Source organism: Diprion similis, chromosome 1 (assembly GCF_021155765.1).
Source record: "Diprion similis isolate iyDipSimi1 chromosome 1, iyDipSimi1.1, whole genome shotgun sequence".
NCBI classification, from domain to species: Eukaryota; Metazoa; Arthropoda; class Insecta; order Hymenoptera; family Diprionidae; genus Diprion; species Diprion similis.
In genome coordinates, this window is record NC_060105.1 from 2560160 (window position 1) to 2583545 (window position 23386).

General features: G+C 41.1%; 3 protein-coding genes across 5 annotated transcripts in view; all 3 read right to left on the minus strand.

The window, feature by feature from the left end:
- Positions 1 to 208: 208 nt before the first annotated feature.
- LOC124406213 (sorting nexin-4-like) lies at positions 209 to 3424 on the minus strand. Its single transcript, XM_046881572.1, has 10 exons — positions 3042 to 3424; positions 2432 to 2538; positions 2133 to 2349; positions 1937 to 2042; positions 1693 to 1802; positions 1474 to 1611; positions 1192 to 1402; positions 987 to 1119; positions 781 to 895; positions 209 to 689 (listed from the first exon to the last, which is right to left on the minus strand). Exons 1-10 carry the CDS (start codon positions 3150 to 3152, stop codon positions 639 to 641), a joined length of 1299 nt encoding a protein of 432 aa, XP_046737528.1. The 5' UTR covers positions 3153 to 3424; the 3' UTR covers positions 209 to 638.
- A 366-nt stretch (positions 3425 to 3790) lies between these two features.
- LOC124408394 (splicing factor 1-like) lies at positions 3791 to 11457 on the minus strand. Of its 2 annotated transcripts, none has more exons than XM_046885299.1 (9): positions 11376 to 11457; positions 9906 to 10058; positions 9077 to 9152; positions 6607 to 6759; positions 6353 to 6459; positions 6087 to 6253; positions 5839 to 5997; positions 5492 to 5760; positions 3791 to 5396 (listed from the first exon to the last, which is right to left on the minus strand). In XM_046885299.1, exons 2-9 carry the CDS (start codon positions 9958 to 9960, stop codon positions 4841 to 4843), a joined length of 1542 nt encoding a protein of 513 aa, XP_046741255.1. In that variant the 5' UTR covers positions 9961 to 10058; positions 11376 to 11457; the 3' UTR covers positions 3791 to 4840. The 2 variants fall into 2 exon arrangements, with proteins under 2 accessions (XP_046741255.1, XP_046741254.1); XM_046885298.1 differs by lacking the exon at positions 11376 to 11457 and adding an exon at positions 10246 to 10563.
- Positions 11458 to 13737: 2280 nt separating this feature from the next.
- The window catches only part of LOC124408379 (rootletin), a 30085-nt gene continuing 20436 nt past the window's right edge, over positions 13738 to 23386 (minus strand). For both annotated transcript variants that reach the window (XM_046885294.1, XM_046885285.1), the window contains 24 exons: positions 23128 to 23330; positions 22663 to 23047; positions 22305 to 22451; positions 21914 to 22216; positions 21598 to 21834; positions 21381 to 21517; positions 21137 to 21297; positions 20916 to 21046; positions 20479 to 20841; positions 20053 to 20412; positions 19791 to 19983; positions 18280 to 18639; positions 18012 to 18197; positions 17695 to 17939; positions 17394 to 17609; positions 17133 to 17334; positions 16945 to 17063; positions 16683 to 16859; positions 16511 to 16618; positions 16255 to 16434; positions 15495 to 15707; positions 15091 to 15396; positions 14582 to 14971; positions 13738 to 14503 (listed from right to left, as the gene is read on the minus strand). In XM_046885294.1, the coding sequence (XP_046741250.1) occupies positions 14219 to 14503; positions 14582 to 14971; positions 15091 to 15396; positions 15495 to 15707; positions 16255 to 16434; positions 16511 to 16618; positions 16683 to 16859; positions 16945 to 17063; positions 17133 to 17334; positions 17394 to 17609; positions 17695 to 17939; positions 18012 to 18197; positions 18280 to 18639; positions 19791 to 19983; positions 20053 to 20412; positions 20479 to 20841; positions 20916 to 21046; positions 21137 to 21297; positions 21381 to 21517; positions 21598 to 21834; positions 21914 to 22216; positions 22305 to 22451; positions 22663 to 23047; positions 23128 to 23330 (5607 nt within the window). In that variant the 3' untranslated portion in view covers positions 13738 to 14218. The remainder of the gene's footprint in view (positions 14504 to 14581; positions 14972 to 15090; positions 15397 to 15494; positions 15708 to 16254; positions 16435 to 16510; positions 16619 to 16682; positions 16860 to 16944; positions 17064 to 17132; positions 17335 to 17393; positions 17610 to 17694; positions 17940 to 18011; positions 18198 to 18279; positions 18640 to 19790; positions 19984 to 20052; positions 20413 to 20478; positions 20842 to 20915; positions 21047 to 21136; positions 21298 to 21380; positions 21518 to 21597; positions 21835 to 21913; positions 22217 to 22304; positions 22452 to 22662; positions 23048 to 23127; positions 23331 to 23386) is intronic.

A 23386-nucleotide genomic window follows, 5' to 3' on the forward strand; every position in this document is an offset into this window, starting at 1 on the left:
GTTAAAAAATTTCATGGCTTCTACTTTAATCGTAACAAATCGCAGGCACGCCGTTTCACTAATAGTATTGAAATATTTTTGCGGATTGTGCGAATACGTCATGTCTGCGGGAAGTTTAGCATGATTGTTAGTTAGCGAAAAGTAAGTGCTATGGTTTAGTATTTTGTGCAGGAACCGAAACTCGGCGAATAATTTGATGTAGACGGAAGAACGTTGTACGTACATATGCGAAGTTTATTAAATTTTTAAAGCAAATTTTGCGTCAGATTACGCAACCGCTTTTACTTAAACTTTGCCGAACAATAGAATATATATACGTGTATATATATATATATTCATATATATATGTTTTTTTTTTTTTAAATATATAGATGTAGGTACATATAAATACTAAACGGTGCTTTTCGTCTTTCAGGTATTTATGCACAACGCGTATATGCTGTGCATAAAATGTATTATGCACGAACTAATATCTATTAAATAAGAATATTTAAATAACCTTAGAACATCAAACGTCGGGAGAGCTCATAAATGCAGGAATGTAGATGTACATCGGGTGACATGAAACGATTAAGGTTGTTTTGTGATGTTGCACTTGATAAACAGAGATTGTACTTGCAGGATGTGCTTTGAATATCTTAAGGAATACTCTCAAGGCAATCTTTGATATGTTGCCAAGTTTGAAGACCCTGAAAATATCAAATGTCAGTTTATTTCGGTTTCATTTCGAACGAGACTGGAAAACCAGAAACAACAAAACCAAAGTACAGCTTGTATTACCTTTCTAGCTAACTTAAACTGTAGAACACAATATGCAGCCAGAGTTTCCTTCAAATCTATTACTTTCTGGTGCTGGAATCTTTCTATATCCACCATTGCTTTGATGGAGAAAGATCTAGAAATAAAGCAACGACCGTTATCAATGTACCGAACGATAATATTGCAATCGTCAAGATATTAATACAAGTCAACAGAGCTTAACTCACTCCAAGTCCTCGTCCGCCTGTTTCACAGCTGTTTCACTTTGATTAATTCTCTGCTCCAACTGGTGAACCTTCAGCTCACGCACCTCTTCTGTATCCACAGACCCAAACAGACGGGACATGAGCCCGGTTTTACCTGTAAACGATGTAATAATGTGTGTAATAAATTGTGAAGAATTAGATTTTTATCATTGGAGATTTCGTATACCTTGCTGCAATTTATCCTTGTGTTCACAAGTCGAGGTGAGAGCATCGTGGGTCTCATCTCTAACCAGTTGCAAAGCTTCTCTTCGTCTAACGACTGCCTGTAGGGCAGAAGCCCCGAATAACCACTCCTTCAATTGGTCTGCGATGAGTTCCTCCTCCTCCAGAGCTGTGTCAATACTCGCAGCTATAGAGTCTAGGTAATGTCCAGATTTCTGTGAAAATTATTTAGGAAGACGTATTGAAATACGGATGAAGTAAGCAGAAGCGAGGATAAATAAAGTACCTGCAGACCATCGCCCATTTCTTTTTCTATAGCGCTCCACTCGCTGAATACACGTCCATAATTAGCGTGTAATTTGTACAGCCCATATTGCTTTTCGACCAGACGTGCTCGAACTCTAAGTAGATTGCATAAATTGCTCTAAAATGATGAATGATGAATAAATCGGGCCGTTATCGCGGGAAGAGTGAATAAACAATGAATCGTCCTATACGCTCTTACCTGTAATTCAATTCCGTAGTTTTTTATTGTTTCGAATCGTTTATCAGGTTTTTTTAGTCTCACAGCTACACTGAGAGCTTTTAGCTTGGATTCTGCTAGATGCAAATAGCCTGAAAGAAAGAAAGAACCGTATCACACTATGCAAGACTAGAAAAATTCGTGCTGTAGTTGCTTAAATTGAGCTGAGAAACTCACCTACCATATTTATCAAATATACGAAAATTTCAGCCAACTTTATACCTACCAGTTTCCTTGATACTTTCTCGCCAATCGTTTTCTTGCTGCAGGAAACCCATGAAGTGTTCGTCGTGAGATAACACCGGATGTGAAGCAACGCGCAACAGGAAATTCTGTACGCAAATAAACCGCATCGATTATAGTATATATATTCAACATTGAATCTAGGCAAAACTGACATAATTAACAACCTCGTTCCTTACCTCAAGTCCAGCTCTGCGGCGATCGACAAAATCAGGATCGAACGTATCGGAAGCTACCTTTTGCCATCCATAAAGTACCTTCTTCTCAGGCAGTGCAGGCAACACTACGTAAGGATAAGATACCTCCAGGTAAGCCCGTAACAATTCAAACTCGGTGTAGCGTCTCCACAATGAACTAAGTCTGGTCAGAGCGCCTTTGAAGTCTGGATCTGTTACCCTGAAATTCACATGTATCGTTAATGGTGTAAAGTTGCAGGCTAAAATGAATACGTTTCTTTCTAACAACAGGATCCACTCACTTAGTTTCCACCAAATAAACGGTGTAAAATTCTCTTAGATTTAAAGCTCCGTTGGCACGCTTTTCTGCCTCAACTATCACGATTTCCATATGATCAAGAAGACAATCCTGAAATGGCAAATTGGAATGTTATTTATCGACGATGTAATGCTTGTAAAGTTTTTTAGCAGACGTTATTAAATCGGGGTGTAAAGAAAGAATTTGAAAAAACTTTGAAATTGAGATTTTTCAGTTACTCCAACGTTATTTACTAAAGGTATTTTATTTACTTCAATGTAAATGACAGTTGATCGAGATTGACTAGAGAGATGGGTCACTGGGTCAACATAACAGGAGGAGGACTTTGCTGATTATTGTAGAAAGTTAAGAGGCGAAGCACACATGATAATATTGTTTGTACACATGACAGGGTGCGACTCAAGTATTTGAATTAATTTCTGCCGTTAGACGTAGCGTGTTATTTACATTTGGTTCCCCTTAAGCGTGTAGAGCGAATCGAATTGTAATCAATTATGCATCGGGGTGTAGGAATAATGTTTACGAATGACAAATAGATACTTTACTTTACCCAGAATGCGCATTACACTGAAAAGCATCGAACGCGTATTTACCTCTTTCCGAATTAATTCCTGTGAAGTGGTCATGTTAGCTGTTGTTTTTATTGTTGAGATGTTATTTCCTAGTCTATCGTCGTAATTCCCGTTTTGAAATATTTCTTCCATCGTTCCTCCGCGCAGACGGATGTCGACTTTGATTTAATATGAAGCCGCGATTGTCTGCCCATCAACTCTTCGCACTACACACCGAAGTAGTCACCTGATCACATCACGGCCTATTTATTTCATCTTTGGCTTGCTAATTGCTAAAGCTGAACTGACAACGTCGATCAAACGCGTCGCATCGGAGGCTTCTACCCGTCTGAACTGAGCGGCGAAACAAACGCGCGTGCGCAGAAAGTCGGCGTGATGAATTTGGCCCAAGTCGCTATAGTTCGTACATTCACAATCAGTTTAGTCGCTCTGTACGTCCCAGAAAGTTATACCTCATCCAAAAACATTAGATCTGTTGAACGGTCAAGAGTCCATCACGAGTCAAAACCAATGTTTTCAGCAAGATATTATTAAGAATTTCAAATTACCCAAGAACCTTTGCATAGGGAATAGGCATAGTAAGATAATATATATATATGCGCAAAAGAGGGGGGTGCAATTGCGGAGCGGGGAAAGCGATAAGGCAAGCGGGGAGGTATACTTTGTATAAGTCTATGCCTTTCTCCGGCAAAATCATAGATTAGAGTGAGAGAAAAACGCTGAGCGTGCAGATATCTCTAACTGGTCGTTCCATTCGTCAGATTTATACCTTTATTATCGATATTTTTATTTTTCAGTAATATTTGACATATACAATACAATACACTGATAATAGCCAAATGACATTTCATTCCACGTAAAAGTTTTGTTACATTAGGAAGATTTATAGCGAATAAAATAATTAGAAATCCGCGCAGGTCGATGAAAATAGTTACATATTAACTACAACATACGCATGTACTAATTAAAGAATTGATTATATTTTTACTTTGTAAATTAATCTTTTGTTAGTTTTTTTGTTTTGTTTTCTTGCAGCATTTTTTGACTCCATGTCGTGTTTCGTATGTATATATTTATATATATATATAGTTTAAGTATATTATAATTTATTCTATTGCTGTTGTGAAATCCACAAACAAAATTGGTATTTATAATTAAGAAAATTGTTGCAAATTTTTGAACGTTGTTCAAGGCTTTTTACGTTTCAGACAAAGACCCTGTGAAAATTTTTCTCGAAATAGCCAAAAGATGTTTGCGTACAGTATATAAAAAACACTCACATGCCTGAATGTTTGTCTTTGTATCTATTCAAGTGAAAGAATTATACAAAATATCGTTAATATTACGTGAGGTCCGAATCAATTTTCCAGTGGTTCTGTTATACACAGTCGTATGATCGATCAAGGTGATGAAAAAAAAAACATTTGTCAATTAATCAGATTATAACTAACAAACCTAAGTGATAGACATTGAATAATTAAATTTTAAGAGATGCTTACTACTGGAGAAAACAAGATAACATTTTTCACACAATAAAAATGATAAATATCATTGGCTAATTGTGTTATTCATTGTCTACTCCGTGATATCTCATAAATTGTGATACATATTCCGAAAATAAGATTACCCAGGTGAAACAACGTGAGAAAACAAAGAAAAATCGAATCTCAGCCACATTTCGATCATCATGAACACCCAACCATCGCTATCGAAACCTTGATTTCTCACACTTAACGAAGTAGCGAACTAAACTTACCTTTTGGCTCTTACACCTAAATCGTAATTCAAAATTAAATTTCGTGATTCGACTGTGTTTTGCACTAACTGGTTGGCGGGGGTGGCGGTGGCGGTTGTGCCAACAGTGTCGGTAAGCTGTTCAAATCGATACCCGGAGGTGCAGGTGCCGGTTGCTGTGGTGGCGGAGGCACAGGGGCCGCTGGCGGCCATCCGCTCAGCGTTTGCTGCTGCCATCCGGGATATCCAGGAGGTGGAGCTGTTCCAGGAGGCGGGGGACGCATTGGGCTTTGTTGCCCTTGTTGCCATGGTGGCATTCCTCCCATTCCTGGGGGCATTTGGCTTGGTGGCATTTGACCGGGTGGTGGAGGCTGGTTGTTTCCAGTCATCCACGGCATCAACGGTGGAATATTGGGTTGCGTGGTTGAGCCAGGGGGTGGAGGGGGCGGCTGCATCACACCCGGAGGCGGAGGCATGCTGACCGGAGGTTGCCACTGCATATTCATACCGTTCATGCTGTTCACGTCGTTCTGGGTCCAGGGAGGCGGTGCCATGCCTGGAGGAGGCATCATTGGACCACCTTGCATCATCTGCGGGGGTGGATGTGCCGGAGCTGCCATCAAAGCACGTGGTGCTTGTTGCCTGAAGGAAATGTCAATTTTTACATATAATAATGTGAAGAATATCAGTAAATACATAAACATAAGTCTGGTCGAGTCAGGGAATCGATGACTTACCGGTCGAATAGACCCGGATAATTTGTGTTCTGGGAGCGTTGATGACCCTTGGATCGATCTGGGGGCGGACCCTCGCCGAGCTCAGCCATTAGCGACATGTATTCCTCATCAATCTTTGCTTTGTCACCTCCCGGGGTCATTCCAGTCATTCCAGCAGCTGCTGGACCGCCTTGACCAGGTCGTTTTGACCGACAATCTCGCGCTATATGTCCCGCGCCACCGCAACTCGAGCATACGATGTTATTAGTGACGTTGGGTTTGTCAGGACACTGGAAATAAGTTGCGAAATAATAGATATTGGAAATGTTGTAAGAAAACCAGAAGACGAAGAGCGGTGATGTACTTACCAACCAAGACTTGTGGTCACTTGCACCACAGTTTGTACATCGAGGTCCGTCATTCTCTCGCAGCGTTCCATTCAGCAAAGCTAATTCGCGTAATTGATTGCGGCGCAAATCGTTCTGGCCCTCAGGTACTTCAACTCCTTGTCTAATTATTTCATGAATCTGAGGACAATGATACACTTGCATATTATTCTTGAGTATAGATTAAATATTGGGTTGTTTCGTTCGGTTTTCATTAGAGGCATACACACCCTTTCAACTGCTTTCTTTACAGCATCAAGATTGTTTGCAGTAATGTACGCATGCAATGGTTCGTCCTCTCCTGGCAAAGGCTGACCATCTTTTCTACCGACTTTACCTTCTTTCACTGAACCCTTTCCACGAATAATAATCTTGGCGCCGGTTTCCTTTTCCATTGCTGTAAAAAGGTGAAATAAGAAAAAAGAAATTAAGCTACTCAGCACCAAATAAATTCACTGAAGTGATGGCAAAAGTTTAGCATAAACAAAATACGTACATTTCAAAGTATTGCCACGTGGTCCGATAAGCAAACCGACAAAGTTTATGTCCGGATGCTCCTCTTGTGGAATCATAACTTTATCATGTACACGTATTATTGGTGGCCTGTAATGAATAAAGTTAGACTATAAATTACAATAATTTTCAATTTCATTAGGATATATGAGTAATCGAATTTTCAAATTAAAGTATTTTGATGATGCAAAGTTTGCATCGAATGCTGAATTGATTTCGAGATTTTTTAAATCTCACTTGTAATCTGGTGGCGGTTTGAACTCGGGGTTAATTTTCAGTATCTTCTGAATAAGATTGTGCCTTTCCTCCTCCAATTTCCGTCGAGTTCGATATTCGCGGGTGTTCAAGCGCTTACCATCGCTACTGTAAATCGGCTCCGGAGATGGGGATCTGAAAAAAAAAGTAATCAAAGATCAATGCCTCGCACATAGGGAGATGGTACTAGCGTACAAGCGACCTGACTTTCTAATCTCACTCTACCTCAAATTTGATTCTCATTCTTATGATTTGTAATTATAGAAGGCTAGTTGTAAGGAAGTTTCTTTGAATGCATGAAAAAATTTCAACTTTGTCTAACGAAGAGCTAATAACAATTCTAAGTTTTCATTTAATCATTTTTAACGCAATTATTTTTTGTATGTACGTTACGTAGCCTTTACAGCCCTATTCTGAATGGCATGTGCTCTAATTTCGCTGACTAATGCCAATAAATTTCTTTGTAGTTCCCTTTGTACCTATTCATACATAGTTTACTTCAAAATTATTTTTCCACATAGATGATACTTGGCAGTCACATAACTCTAATTGCAATTTCTTAAGAAAATTACTTGTGAAAAAAAAATTCAAGTCTATATATTGTACTTTTGTTTTTGTGGCGTTGTTAGTATATCGTCAAACAATGGACAAGTAAAAGTCTAAGTGATAGGCGAAACTTTGAAAAATTATTTCTATGGGTTGGACATCATTCATATTATGTGTCAGTGTATAACGTAGCAGCGTATTACAGTATTTCATATGGTTAGTTTGCCCAAAAAAACGCAGAAGACAGAGGAAGACAGAAGAAAAAAATGAGAAAGAATTGATAATTAAAGGAATCACGATAACCGATTGTAAGAATACATATAGTCTTTGAAACACACTGCCAATGTATTGGAATTGTAATTCAATTGACCGTAAACACAATGGCTTGTGCCATTGATAGAACAGATAGCTGTTGTATGTATTATATTGTAGTGAACTGCTGGTAGACTGCACGATAGTGCACGGCAGATATGGATATGATGTCAGCTGCTAAGATAAATCCTGTGATTATTAGGAAATAATAATTTTTGTTTAATTAGTCATATGTCACAGAGCTGTATGCATGTACGCTTCTTGCATACTTTCAAACAGTATACAATCACTATAACGATAATACAATAATATACAAGAATGCATCCAGCTAAAATTGAATTAGTAAAACCTATTGGAATAAATCAAAGAGATTAAGAAATTACTGTGAAGATTAATTCAAGTTGTGTTCCTGAAAGTAACGTTAGATCGATGGGTAAAGTAAAAATGATTATATTATTAACATTTACGCGTTCATTGTTTTCTTTTTCCTGTAATCTGCCCATTAAATTGTTCATTAGTAGTAAAGATGTGCTGCTGTATGCTATCTGTACAACCTGGTTCTTAGCATTAAAGATGTAATCATCATTAGTGGTTCATTCGGATGCCGTGCAAATCACGGCAGTCTAGTTACCGCACGAAATAATGACAAAGGTGACCAATGAATATTCATTAGACACAGAATAAAGGGACATTTACAATTCTAGAAATTCGGTTCAAAGCATTCAAGTAAAGTTTCGTTACGCCAATCATACTGAGAAGCGCGACAATTGAATAGTAGTCGCCTTGTCAATACAAAACTTTTATCCCGATATTTTGTAGTTACAAATTTTGACTGTTGATAGGAAATTATTATATCTTAGACTTCTCTATTTCTATATTAACGGTGTGCACTCAAATATCCAAGTCTAATACGAAACTCATTGGTAAACTCATCGCCTAAGGACTACCAAGGATAGCCAGTCAAGTGCGTTGATTTGAAGCCTACTTTGATCCAATTAGAAGCTATGTGAGATTTTTTTCTGTAAAGTATTTCTGCGCTTGATCTGTGATAGGTCTTTGCCTGCCTGTCTTTAGCAGTCTGAGGCAATGGTAAACGCAACTTGTGCATTCGGCCACCCGACTGATACCGCAACTGTAACCTGTTGCTATAGTAGGTACTGGGTAAGGTTAAATACTACACGAAAAAGGTGCCAGGAATGCCCCTTAGGTATTAAATACTGCTACGCAATCGACGGAAAAGAGAAAACAGCTCAAGTGATGCCATTGAAAATAATTGCATAATTCTAGAAGTTTGAGGCATAAATTTGCTTGCCGTTAAGTATCCTAGAGGAGTGTAGCAGTATTCAATTAAAATGAAATAGTAAGATAAATTGATTAGAGCAAACCAATATTATCATAATTCATCTTGGGTGAAGATCAGAGCTCGAGGTTCCAAGCCCCCAGCTCTCGGTTGGCCATCAGGGGTCCGACTAATTTATGTAGAGCCATTTTAAAAACCTTTTAACAACCATGAGTTAGCGGCTGCTCAGTGTCGGCAGTCGATACTGTAGGTATTGTAATGGTCATTTTTTTGGTACGTAAGATTCGTTCAAACCTTTCTTCGGGGTTTGGCGGTATTCCAAGGTCGCCTGTACGGAGTTTCCTGCTGATTTCCTCAATCTGCAGCTGAACTGTAAACCAACGGGTTAGAGGGGGCGGAAACCCCAACAGTTAGACAATGCCAATTTGTCAAAAGGGTATACATTGCTAATATGTAGCAATATATGTAGAGAATCAAAACCTTGAGTGGACTTGGTTAATAGCATGAGTTATAATTCGATAAGATTAAGTCTATCAAAAATTAACACCAAGTTCAATCCTAACTCATCGCACATTGTTCACGTTATTCCATTACAACGGCTTTCTCTCAAAAGTAGGTTTACCCACGGGATTGCGATTATATGCAATCTAGGTCAACGGTATTCGTTGTTTAACATATAGCTCCGAGAAAATCGGATATTAAAAAAATGATAAAGCGATTCTCTTCAAAGTTTTGATCGTCCCAAACATTGAACGATGTATATATGTTTGTTTTCCTAAGAAATTGTTTTTTTTTTTCTTTTTTCAATCAAGTAATTAGTAATAAAACTGCTTACCTTCGCCACTAAATAACTTTTATCTCATACGGTTTAACAATTTTTCCAAATTTTTTTTCCCAAAAATAAATTTATCATACTTACATTGTAACGGTCGTCTAATTTGAAGCAAAAAAAAAAATAAATAAATAATAAATGAGATATAAACAAATAAATGAACAAGTGCTATTGCGTGCTCCAAAATTTTTCCTCCGCATAAATAATACAGTACCACCTAAATTTATTCCTAGAAGTTATAAGCTTAGCGGAGTGACGACGCATAAAACATGGCAAGAAAACACAACTTACAGAGGTAAGCCTGCTCCTGTTCCGGGGTAAGATTGGTCGGCAGAACCGTCGGCATCCCTGGAATGAATGTCTTGTCGTGTTCGCTACCTCCCCATCTGGTCTTCCTTCGCTTACGCCGTTCCTCTCTGGATTCCTTGTCTGATTTCCCATCGCCTGAGTTTAAGACAAAAAAAAAAAAGGGGGGGAATATAAGTGTTAGTGAGTAGATCATTTGGGTAATGGAAAATACGTGCAGTCAGTTAAATATAACTCATCGGTAAATCGAAATGTAACCTGTGTGCGAACTAATTAGATGCTAATTCAGATCGAACGAGGCTCTGGAATTGATCTAAGTACTCACTTTCCGCTTCCCGCTTTCTGCTCTGGGACGAACTGCTGGAACTTAACGAAGTTCCGTTGGCGATAGCCGCAGATACAGCAGCAGCTGCAGCGGCTGCTGCGGCGGCCGCGTTTGCCGCAGCGGCATTTTGCGCATTTTGTAAATAACTCGGATTTAACAGAGACGTGAAATTCCGAGACTGATTCATCTCACTGGCTGGCTCCCTACACGGGCAGGCGCTTAATTATTGCACCTATTATTCAACTCTGGCAACGCGTTGCTGACGATTTTACACCGTAACGGAGGTAGTAACTGAAAAAAATTCGATACACTTCAAAGATGGCGATTCCATCTACGATTACGAACGCTTCCACGCATGCGCAGCCTGCAGCGTTGCCAAATCTATCGAATATGCGCGCAGCGTTCACAGGCTGCGTTTACTGCCGCGGTGAAAAAGGCGCGTTTTTTCAAATTCAATTATACATACCCGACGCAGATCTATCAAAATTATAACGATGTTTTGTACAATCCGGAAAACCGTGAGCGGATTGCCGTTGGTCGGGTGACAAGTTCGAAATTGTATGAGGTGAAAATTTTATACTATACAAGATTGAAAGTGGAATAGCAGAAACGGTATCGAAGAACATATCTTATCTGTAGAAAAATTTATTGAACAATAGTGTGCTAATAACAACTTCGATTCCTAGGAGGACATGATTCATTACAGACATACGCAAAAGCGGATGAGATAAACGGCACAGCTTGTCTTTCCAGCAATAAGAATTTAGCGTTGGAACATCCTTAGCGACGTCCAATTTCAATTGCGATAAATGATCAATTGCAGGTCTTCTTCGATGTGGACGAACGCATTTACCCGACGATTGTGTAATTGCCCGTGCAGGTTTTTCTGGTTTGTTGAGACTATTCCATTTCCAGCCAGTCATCTTGGCCAATTTTTTCATCGAGCAATTCGGCATCCGTCTATACATCTTCCATAAAAATGACGAGTTGGATTTCGCTGATTTTGCAGGGTTGCGGACTATTTGCTTTGCCTTGACACCTTTACCGCGAGCGACGCGACTCATTTCAAATTTTTTTAATAAGCCTCACATTATTTTTTGCTAAATTCAGTCAAAATGTCATGTATTACGGTTGGTGATCATGTGTCACATCTCTGTCAAACACTTGTTTTATAAAACAACGAAAGATTACAGCGAAAATTAGGCAACTCTGTTGATTAATTAACTTACGCTGTGAGGCAACACGTCGCATCGTTGCCTCACGATCGGCGGCATGCAGCTAGCGCAGAAAAACCGCGAGAACCACCGCGGAAAACACCCGTAGAAAATCAAGTGGATTCAGCGGAGATTCCGCGGAGGACTCGTAAAATCTCAGCGCGAAGTCCGTGCGTTCGCACGGGTCCAGCAGAGTCTCAGGGACTCTTTTTTAAAAAAAAACCTGATATACGATTCAAACATAAATCCCTCCCGCCTTCAATTTCAGTGTTGTCTTTGTCCCATGCTTGAATATTTCCTTCTTTTTCCTGTAGTATCATTTGCAGACGTTGCAAGTCGCCCTCCAGTGACATGCGTTGTAGCTCTAGCTTCGTCGAGCGGGATTCGTTTCTTCCCAATTCGTCTTGGAGGCCACGTTTTTCATTTTCCAATTTCGCAAGTGCTTGTCGCATTTTTTCAAGTTTTTCCTAACGCAGATGACGGTTGTTAAGTGCCAGTAACGATCGAGATAATAGATTGAAGTTAATCTGGGGCTTTTCTCACCTCGTACTGACTTTTCTTCAGACTCGTTACTGATGGTTAATTCAAGGTTGATCATTTTTCCCCACATTTGTTCGATTTCATCGGTTCTTTGGTTTGAGGCTTCGGACTAGAACACAACTAAAAATTACAGCGAAAATTAGGCAACTCTATTGATTGACTTACTCTGTGAGGCAATACGTTGATTAACTCTTGACTCTTCACCAAACAGATAATAATATTCACAACTATATACAGTTATCAAGCCATTTTTAAGATTATATCCCATTCATCGACAAGAAGACGTGTTAATGTATCATGGAGATATACCGAATTTTGGGTTGTGAGTTAAATTTTTATTATCTACTCATGCAATGTTCAATATGAAGTGAGAATTATAAATGTCATTCGGATCTCATTAAAATGACTGAAACTTAAATTACATTCATATACGTTAAGTCAAATTATTATTCACTGTTGTAAATTGTATGGAATTGATATATTATTATACTATATATTTTATGTATAGTACATGATTCGGTATGTGATGCTTTGGTATATAAAGTTGTACAAGGACATGAAACACGTGGACTTATTTAAAACAAAGGTGTGAATTTTTTCATGTGCCGATACAGTCGAATGGTATAGTTTTAAGTCTGAGTAGATGATATGGCTGGACTGGATGTCAATATTCTCAATATTAAAGAACTGACACAATCCATTCTCTGCCATCTACATCTTTTGGCTACAATATACTCATAATAAGTTATAATCTCGATCTATCGGTAATCTATGCCAATTATATAACCAGTGAATCTAATTCAAGCAAACTAATAACGGTTAAATTGAAAATTTGTAAAAGCCTATGGACATTATTTGTTTATGCTCTCCTCAGATGATAAAGTTTGGTCTCGGGACGAGACTAAACATAGCATTTCCTTACTGTTTGCACATTCTGCGTTGCAAGAGCCTCTTCCACTGTATCGATCATGAACGAGACAATATTATAATATACTTTAAAAATAACTTTGAATATTGTCATAAGATAGCCTGTTCATTATTCCATAATATATATGTGTCATGTATAGATTCATTCAGTTCAGAGAGCAGAGAGCAGAGATAGATAGAGAGACTCTTTGAACTTATTATTTGAAAACTGTGTTTGCTAACTTAGGAATGCTTGTTCGCAATTTCTTAACTATAATATATATATATATATAATGTAGATCATATGTAAATAATATGAACGATATATATACCGCTAGATAATTAGTCGGGAAAATAATACCGAAGGCATAACAAAACGAGTCGTAAAATAAATGCGAACAATAAATAATTGGAGTTCGTCAGTTATACTGATATCAATAAATAATATAAATAATTATATATTATATATATATAAAGAAGATATTTGTAACGTTGTAGAATTTGAAATATACTCAACAATATTCCTTAATTTTTCTTGCAATCAACTCAAAATAAGACATTCAAATATTAGTGCTATACTTTTCGTCCAGTTGGATCAAAGTGTATCAGATTCATGTGAAAGGAATCAATTAATTCTAAACACGAACAATGAGGTCGATGAAATATGCTGGTCTCTTTTGTACGACATGATGCGTAATTTTTGTGACAATTTTACGATTGAACTCCACAGAGTCAATACTCTAAAAGTGAAAAAAAGGATAAAATATTCGACAAAAAATAAAAAAAAAAATAAAAAATAAAAAATCGGACAAAAAAAAAAAGTTTGATTCTGCAAATTTATGATATAATATATGTATATAACGTATGCATGACGAAATTTCAGGCGTGATTTACGAACAATAGAAAACATCGACTGACGCACAGTTACACAACGAAACACAAATCAATCAATGTAGTTATATAATTTATAGCAATAATAACGAAACTTGAATGATCATCTACGTAATAATATATCTACATCCGTCCCTTCCGGTTCAGATCGACTAACTTTCTTCGGTCTTTGGCAATGCCTACCGAGCATCGAGAGAGAACAACTTCTAAATGTATCCTCAACTATCATAGAATGCCTCATAGCAGTTCCCAAAACGAAGAATACACGTACCGCTATACAATATGATTAAATATTGTGCAATGCCCTCTCGATCAACGCATTTCGGCAAAGCCACCGAATTTTCTTTACACACTGATTGAACAAATATTATCATTTTTTCTTCCTTCTGCTTGAATTCATCCTCTAGTAATTAGTTTCAGGTTTATTTCAGCCGCGTCGGCGTCGGAGATCTTCTGTCGTACGAAGATGGCGGAGGCAAAGCCAAGGATGGCGGCAAACTCGCGGTGCTAGAAAGGGTAGAGTCCAATTTCCTGGCTTCGTGTTCCAGCAGCACTGCGTCTAAGGATGGATCCTGCGACACCGTCCTCAAGGAATCCCCCAGAGCCTGTCGAAGCTGTTGCATTTCTCGCCCTGCGCGAGAGCTTCGCAGCACGTAAAGCTGACGGCGTTTGATTTCCTGATTTAGTTGTTCTCTCAGCAGTTGAATCTAGACACGTCCAACGCAGGGGGATGAGAGAAAAATTTCTACTCTGGAATAATCCGAATTCCATGATACCATAAATACCTGGTTTTCAAGTCGCAGCACTTGTTGACGATGGCTCTGCTCTCTGGCCTCCAGTAGTTTTTCTGCCTGCAATTGTGCTGCTCGTAATCTTTCCATCTCTCCGCTTCTATCCCTGCTCAGATCTGACGTCGAATGAGAATGAGAGTGCGAATGTGACGTTCTCAAGCGAATAAGTTCCGCTTCCTTTTCTGCCAGATTCGTCTCCAATCTGCGAATCCTCAATCTCATATCTCTATTCTCTTGTTCCAGATTTTCCACGCTTATATTAGAACCCATCAATTCCATCTGGGCCTTTTCGGGTCGTTCGTAACTCTTGCTACGGATGTTGCTCGCTCGAGATGACGAAAGCTGTCGTTCCATGTTGCGCTTGTCTGCTTCAAGAGCTTTTACCTGTGAAATAGCAACGTTGGATAGAAATGTATCCGTTTCTAACTAGTTCAAAATTCATATTCCATCAGATCTCTATAACGAACGAATTGATTCAATTCTGAGAAGAAAAAGTGACTCACTTTATCGTTCAAAGCATCGACCTTTCCTTTAAGTTCACTTCTTTCTCGCTGCGCATTATGGAGTTGCCGTACGAGTTCTTCGTCTTTGTTCGATGAGTTTTCTGGAGGCCAGCTGGCCAATCTTAGTTGAGATTCGAGGCCGGATCGTTGTACTTCGTTATTGGCCAATTCGTTCTGAAGTCTAGTTGTCTGGTCGGCTAAAGTTTGATTTGTGCGTCTGAGCTCAGCCATCGCTTGCTGCGTGGAGTCCAGCCTCTCTGACAATATGCGGCGCTCGTTCTCGCTGTTCGATAGTTGTTTCTGCAGCTGGTTTTAGTTAAGAGGAATGTAATCAGTACACATATGATAAAATCTTCCATCTAAAATCATCTAAAAGCAATATACTTATGCAGCTGTATCTCAACCTGTTTCAGTTTTTCGTTCTGGCTTTGAGACGACGCGTTACTTTCCATGAGACTTCGTTGCAGAGCGTTAATCTCATTCCTCAATTCACTCTCCCCGGATGATGCTCGCTCCAAAGCCAAATTCAATTGTTCGATCGTTGTTTTCAACGAGGCACATCTTTCTTCAAGGCTAGCCATCGTTCGGTTTTGCGTTTCAACTCTGTCTTGCAATTTCTGGAAAAAATTTCAATCGGAACTTGTACGACAAGAACGAAGAAAGAAATCCGCGATGCATGTCAACAACTACCAAACAAGTTCCAGTGTCCCTCAAATTGGCATTCGAAATTCGCGCCGTTTCGCATCGCGACGCGTGTTTTACGATTAGTAGCATCGACGCTATGCGGCGCAGATGCAAAGGCGAGTCATCAACCATCGTGGCTCTCCCACAGTGAAAGTAAGCCAACGAACCGAATATCACCAGGCCAATCCGAGTCTTCGGTACATTGGGAGTCCCAGAGACTCAGCAGAACCCCTGCCAATGCCAGGAGCACGCGCAGAGGAATCGCGATATCACCGCGGAAACACCCGCCGAATCTCCGCTCGAAAACCGAGCGGAGTTCAGCGGGAGATTCCGCGGAGGACTCGTGAAATCTCAGCGCGAGGTCCGCGCGTTCGCGCGGGTCCAGCAGAGTCTCAGGGACTCTTTTTAAAAAAAACCTGATATACGATTCAAACATAAATCCCTCCCGCCTTCAATTTCAGTGCTGTCTTTGTCCCGTACCTGAATATTTCCTTCTTTTTCCTGTAGTATCATTTGCAGACGTTGCAAGTCGCCCTCCAGTGACATGCGTTGTAGCTCTAGCTTCGTCGAGCGGGATTCGTTTCTTCCCAATTCGTCTTGGAGGCCACGTTTTTCATTTTCCAATTTCGCAAGTGCTTGTCGCATTTTTTCAAGTTTTTCCTAACGCAGATGACGGTTGTTAAGTGCCAGTAACGATTGAGATAATAGTTTGAAGTTGATCTGGGGCTTTTCTCACCTCGTACTGACTCTTCCCTTCAGACTCGCTACTGATGGTTAATTCAAGGGTGGTCATTTTTTCCCGCATTTGTTCGTTCTCCTCGGTTCTTTGCTTCAAGGCTTCCGACTGGAATACAGACAAATCACAAGCTGACCTTTAGACGTATCTGCAAACAGAATAAACTGCGTACCTGCGCTTGGAAGGCGGCCTGTCTCTGGGACAATTTTGCCTCAATTGTACTTTTTTCATCCTGTAAGGATCGCAGGCTGCTCAGTAAATTATTTAGCTTCGAATCGCCCTTCGACTGGTTCTCCTGCGCCTCTGTCAGCTGCTTCCTGATACTGCTGATTTCAATTCTGCAATCGTCCTGGAATCATCAAGAAAATTGGCACACGTCAGGTGTAAATTATGAGAAAATGTTGAACGAATAGACGATTGTAATCGGGCCCTACTCGCTCTCGTTCAATTTGAGCCACTTGCTGCATGAGTGATCGAACCCCCTTTCTCACAGCCTCCGGATCAACATCAAGTATGACGTCTCGTCCACCGTCTCCGTGATCGGCGTGGCTTGCTGCAACATGTACCCGGTATTGAAGGTGAAGAATCTTACTCAAGGGGATGTTTTATGAAGGGGACGTACCACGCGCGGGGCTCCATCTTCGCGAGGGGCTCATTAATTTGAAAGGCATATTGACACTGCCATCGAGTTGAATACCAGCAATACGACGAAGAGTCGATCCGACGCTGCTCAACTTTTGCTCAACTTCTTTCTTGGCAGTCTCCAATTGGGATAATTGAGCATCCAGAGCTCGGACCCTTCCCTCAGAGCCGCCAAGCCGTGCCTGGAAATCAGAATCCAAGGGTTTTCCTCGACATGACATCGGAATAATGGAAGACATACCTTGAGTTCCTGGAGTTGTTGCGAAGCATCAGCCAAGCAGACTTCCAAGTTGTGCTTCTGATCCTCCAGTTTTCGTTCACGGCATCGACTGTCTTCCAGTCGGACCAGGAGCTCTTGTTCTCTAGCACGCCATCTTTCATCTTCTTCGTCTCCTCGGGAACGAAGTCTTCCAAGTTCTTGGCGAGTCACCTCCAAGCTGTTGTCCAGGTCGATTACCTGTGCGGCAAATACGAAGCACCAAAAGTGACTTACGAAATGCTTCACTATCGGTCGTAGAAGCGAAGAAGAAATTGAGCTTGACCTGTTTCTTCAGTTGATGTAGTTGCAGTTGGAGACGTTCCCTCTCTTCGGTCTCGTTAGCTAATCTCGCCTGCAATTCTCTCTCTTCGTTTTGTCCCTGAGCATTTGCAGCCTGGGATTTTTGCAGCTCGTCCTGAGTAGCTCGGAGTTGCTGTTGCAGCTGCATAGCGTCTCGTTCCATGTCTCTAAGCTGAGACTGGAGTCGTGATCTTTCGTTGTCGATTGTAGTCTTAAGGTCTTCCAAGCCTGCAAAACCACAGTTATCAGTCAAGTTTTGTGAAAATGGATTCCAAAAATTTTACAAAGTTTGAAATTCACCTGCAATCTTTTGATAAGCTTCCTCCAGAGCTCGACCCTGCTCTCGTTTTTCACCCTCCGTGCGTTTCACGTATTCCCGCAGTTCCTTATTACTACTGTTGTACTTTTCCTTCTCATAGTTCGTGTCTGTCAATTGTCTGCGAACGTCGACTAGCTCTTTTCGCAACATTTCGATTGAATTTTCGGCTGCAACGTAATTTAGACTTGTGAGTAGTTGCTTCAAGAGTATTTGGCGACAGTGTCGATGAGAAAAATAAGCGAAACGTACCTTCTTTCAGTTTTCTACTTGTCTCCTGCAGTTGATTTTGTAAGCCATCGACCTTGTCTTCGGCCATGTGCAACTGTACCTGGAGTTCTTCGGTCTCTCGTTGAGAGCTTTCCTTCTCCTTCCATAGTTCCTCGATTTTCAGATCAAGCCGCATTTTTTCCTCCTCCGCTTTAAGTTTGGTTTCGTCGTATCGAGTTCGCAGTCGAGCTACCTCGTCACGAAGCTGATTGATATTATTGCGATCTTGATCCGCACGAGTACCTGCCTCTCTGCGTAAGCGATCCAAGTTTCCTCTCTCCTCCTCAAGTTCTCGGTACACGCCTTCAAGTTTTTCCATCAGCGCTTGCTGATCGTGATGAGCTGGATCACATAAATACAAAGTAGAATCATACAAAAGAAAGCTACTAACGAGATAAATCCATAACGTGACAAACTTCAGTTTGTTTCGTAAAAGTTTCACGCGCTTATGTGTGATGAAATTTTTGGTTATTCGTGTTCAGAGAAATGATATAATGTGTCTATTCTGCGAAAGACTGGACAAATGGTCGGAGAAATTCTCACTGAGAGCGACGTGAACATTCTATAAAAATTGCAGAATATATTTGGCAAGTTGTAAAAGGTGATGGACAGTGATGGTGAGCGCCAATCAACGAAGGAAAAATCTTTCAGGATTCGGCATCCTCGATCGAGAAGACGACTGACAAAATTAAAAACTGACACCGGTAATAAGTCGAGGAGCCATCTTCGCTTCGCAAAACCAATTTCCGCTTATTACCCAGAAGAGCAGCGCTTCAATTACGCACTCGACAAGTTAATTCACAGTCCTTATCATAACCAACACACTACCTGTTGCCCAGTAACGGTTGGATACCTGCCTTGCGAGAGAAGCAATTACCTCGCGTACTCGAGTCCACGGCTCAAGAATCCTCGCCACAAAAAACCGAATCTAATTCCTGAAACTGCAGGGCTGAAAGCCATTCAAGACGAGATGCAGGATATGCGAGAAAAGCTATCAGCCGTTGTTGAGACTCTGACAAAGGTCGCAGATGCTCTTGTCAACGGTAAAGAAGACGAATCAAATGAGGACGATAAAAAGCTCAATGCCAATCGGTTGGAGGATAAAAGTGTTCAGTTTGACGGACGTCGACCAAAGTTGCAGGATCGTGGTCAAAGCGGCTTCTGTTGCTTTGGGATGGGGTCAGTGAAGAGTGTGGACAGTGACTCCGATTACTACAGGCCGAAACAGCGTGACGATTCCGGAGGAAAATTGTCTAAGACCGATGAACTTGAGCGTCCCAGATCTTCGAATGATGATGAAAATCAAGGTCCTCGCGAGACTTTGAGTTCAGAAAGCAGTAAATCGCGAAGTTGTGAGACGGTGGCAGTGTGTTATTTTTTACAAAAGTTATTGTACCGTGTCAGGCTTCTTTTTCTCTGATATTTTTAAGCAGTAAATGCCAATAGATATTTTTATTAAGTCACTAATTCTCGGTTTTATTACTTCGACTCACCTATCAGCAGAGATTGTTGCTTGTCATTTTCTGCTCTCAGAAGGACCTCTTCGTGCTGCTGGCACAGATTTTCAATGTGTTGTTGAAGATCTTCGATTCTCTGCTGAAGCTGTGCTATTTCGTCATCCTTTTCACCGCCCAGCTGCGAGACTGACTGTTGCAGACGCTTTTCCAAGGAGGTTCTTATTTGTTCCTGAAATGGAAATATCGATGTCAGTCACATGAGAATTACCTATAAAAGTCTGCATTGCCTGAGAGTCACCTTTTCTTCGTTCAGTTTCTTAACGTTGTCGTCATTCTGTTTCTTCATGTTTGCAATAATCTGCTGGAACTCCGCCTCCTGGTTTCCGCTCTGCTGTGTCAGCGTCTGTTTTATATCCTGAGCTCGCCTCTCGCTGTTCTCCAAATCCTTCGTAAGCCTGATGACCTGACCCTTGAGACTTTCCTGCCTCACCAATAGCTCTTGCTGCTCTTTTTCTAGCTGTGTTTTTTTCGCATGCGTTGCTTCAAGGTTCGTTTGAGTGTCGAACAGAACGCCTTCCAATGCTTCTTTCTCGCTACGAAGGGAAGCTAGCTGCTCCTGAACGCGCTGGAGTTCTTTGTCGGTGGTTTCCAGCAGGACCTAAAAGAAAATTGTGGTCAGAAAAACGCTGTAATTTTTCAAACAAGTTCGAACGACGATCCTCACTTGTTTCTCTTCATTGTCCTTAACGAGGTCTTCCAGGTTCCTATTGATCCTCGCGTTCATTTCATTGGCTTGTTCCAAACGCTGTCTGAGCCTCATCAGCTCCTCGTTCAGTGCCTCTTTCTTCCTGGCTAGAACGGACAACTGATTGCTGAGATCGCCACGTTCTCGCGACACTTGACCAAGCTCCATCTCAACCTTCTCTTTCTCGATCTCGAGGAATTTGACTTTTTCGTTCAGTGTAACCTTGTCGGACTCCAAATCAAGGCGGGCCTGTTCCGCCTGCAGCAATTCCTTCCTCAAGGATCCCAGGTCGCCTTGCTGATCTGTACATTGACTTCCGAGTTTACTCTTCTCATCTTGCATCTGCAAGAAATATTTACAATCATGTGAATCGAATGTATTCCCGATTAATTATTCTTTATTTTAAATTATTTTACCTTCTTCAGTTCATCCTGTAGCCTCTTCTTATCCTGCTCACCGTTTGCGCACATGGCCTCAAGTTTTGCCAAGGCTTCCTGAATGTCAGATTTTTCCAACAGGATGCGTTCCAGTTCCAGCTCAAGATCGCCTGGACAAGAGTTGAGTGTTTACATCAAGTTCAGGCGAGCTAGTTTGGAATTATTTCTCAACAGGTATCTACTAACAATTACAACTTTACCTTTACTCTTTTCAATTTGTGATATGAGACCGTCAGACTCCATTTTCTGTTGTTCTAACATGTCCTTAGCGAGGTAAGTCTTGTTCAGCTCTTCCCTCAAAGTCAAAAGTTCTTCTCGCATTCTACTGGACCGATCTTCTTCCGACCGAAGACTTATTTCTCTGCGAAATTACCAAGCTATTAGAATACGTATGCTTGATAGTCACGTAGAAGCTGATTTGAACAAATTTTCTCTTATAGTTACCTCAATTCCGAGTCCTTGTTGACTCGATCGAGTTCAGTTTGCAGATAAATTTTTTCGTCCTCAAGATTGTCAGCCAATTTTTGTAACCTGTTGTTCGTTTTCTGGAGTTTGTCGTAATCCGCATTGAGAGCTTCGACCTACCGACAAAGTAGAGACTTTTGAACACCGAGTTTTAAACTGTTTAAAAGAATCTCAATATCCTATCACTGCAACTTACCATAGCGTTGATTTCCACTCTGTTTTTATCAAGCGAATTCTTCTCCGCTCTTACAGCATCGAGATTCTTCTGAATAAGATCTTTCTCCTGTGTAAGTTGAGTGCAATGAGATCTCGCAGCGTCCAACTGCGATGTTAATTCGGAAACCTTTTCTTCCAGAGCCTGGCTACATTCTTCAGCCGATTCGCACTGCTTTCGAGCGATCGTTAACTGCTCCTTGTTCGTTTGAAGTTTCACCTGAAGTTTCGAATTCGTGAAAATTAGCCGTCAGCACAAGTTCTTTCATCACCTCTCAGCCATTTCTGGTCATCCGTACCTGAAGCTCGTGTATCATGAGCTGGTACTTGTGCAACGCCGCTTGGACAGCGCTTATCGTACTTTCTGCAAAAGCTGGCGTCGTGTTGCTTCTCGTTCCCCTCTTCGGGGATCGTTGAGGGACAGCTCCTGTCGGCGAAAGATGAACGTGTGGTGGAGCCTGAGTGTTTTCGACGTCTCGGGATTCGGCATCTTGGATTACGGCGTGGGCAATGTCACGTAAGGCTGATTGTAGAAGTTCGACGTCTTCCTGGATGCGGACGACTTGGCCCATCCCCGCTTCTGCTTCCCCGCATCTTTCCTCCTACGGGAAATAACGATGTTTTTTAATAAACTGCCTCGGTCGGTTGAGGTCCACCACGATTTAGCCCGAGGTACGACAAGCCACTCACCAGGGTATGGACCTCACGTATCAATTGATTAATCCGGTCTTCCTTCATCCGAATCTCGTTCTGAGCCACGTCGAACTGCTGCTTCAAAGCTATTATTTCAGATTTCATGTCACAAGCTTCTTGAGCTTGTTGGAACTGCTGAGAGACCTGAATCAGTAATGAAGGCATCAGTATTGGTAGGGAAAATGGAAGTAACCTGTTTGTTAAACAAGAGATTCATGCTGTTTATGCTTATGCTATGCTGCTGAAATGAACGTCTTGGAATTTTACTTATTCCATTTCATTTGCTGACAGTGTAGATTGAAAGTCAATGCGTCCAGGGTAGTGTCTTAGACAGTAATCATACAAGAATGCCTACCGATGACTGTGCATTGGTGGCTTGCATTTTAAGTGCGAAATTAGTGCTGCCGCAAGCAGTTGCCATTTCCCTCGAAGTGATAGAGATTTCGTTTTGGAGTTTGGAAAGGTCTCTTTTCGTCGCGGACTTCACCTCCGAGAATAATCTCTTAACAGAGACTACGTCACGCCATAGATTTAGTAGCCTGTTATGCTCAGAGGTATAGTAGTCGTTGAAGGCCTGCTCCTCCTCCTTCCACTCGTCCTCTTTCACCGTCATCTCCTCTCGCAGGGCGTCCCAATCGTTGCTCAACTTCTGAAGATCCGACGTCAAAGCTTCGTTGGCCTGGTGAGCGTCCTCCAGTTGGTCTTTCAAGGAGGCGTTGACCTGCAGGATTTTCTCACATCTACAAAACACCAGTTCACCGTTTTATAGTCACAAAAGTAACTTGAAATCGGATTCCAATTTTCTGCAAGATTTTCTTGCCTTCTGCGTTCCTCCGCAAGCTTTTTTAGCGCAGTTTCCAAGTCGTGGATCTGCTCTTCCCGCAATTCTCGCAGCGTCTGATGTGCGGCATCAAGAGCTGATCCACTGGGCACGGATGAAGATGGTCCCCTGCCAGCGTCCGTTGGCAGTGACTCCATCATCTGGTTCTCCAAGTCCGAGCATCGCTGCTTGTACTGCAGCACCTGAAAAATGAAGAGGAAAAATTGGAATGAGATGAATCTGAAGGTGAATAAACAAT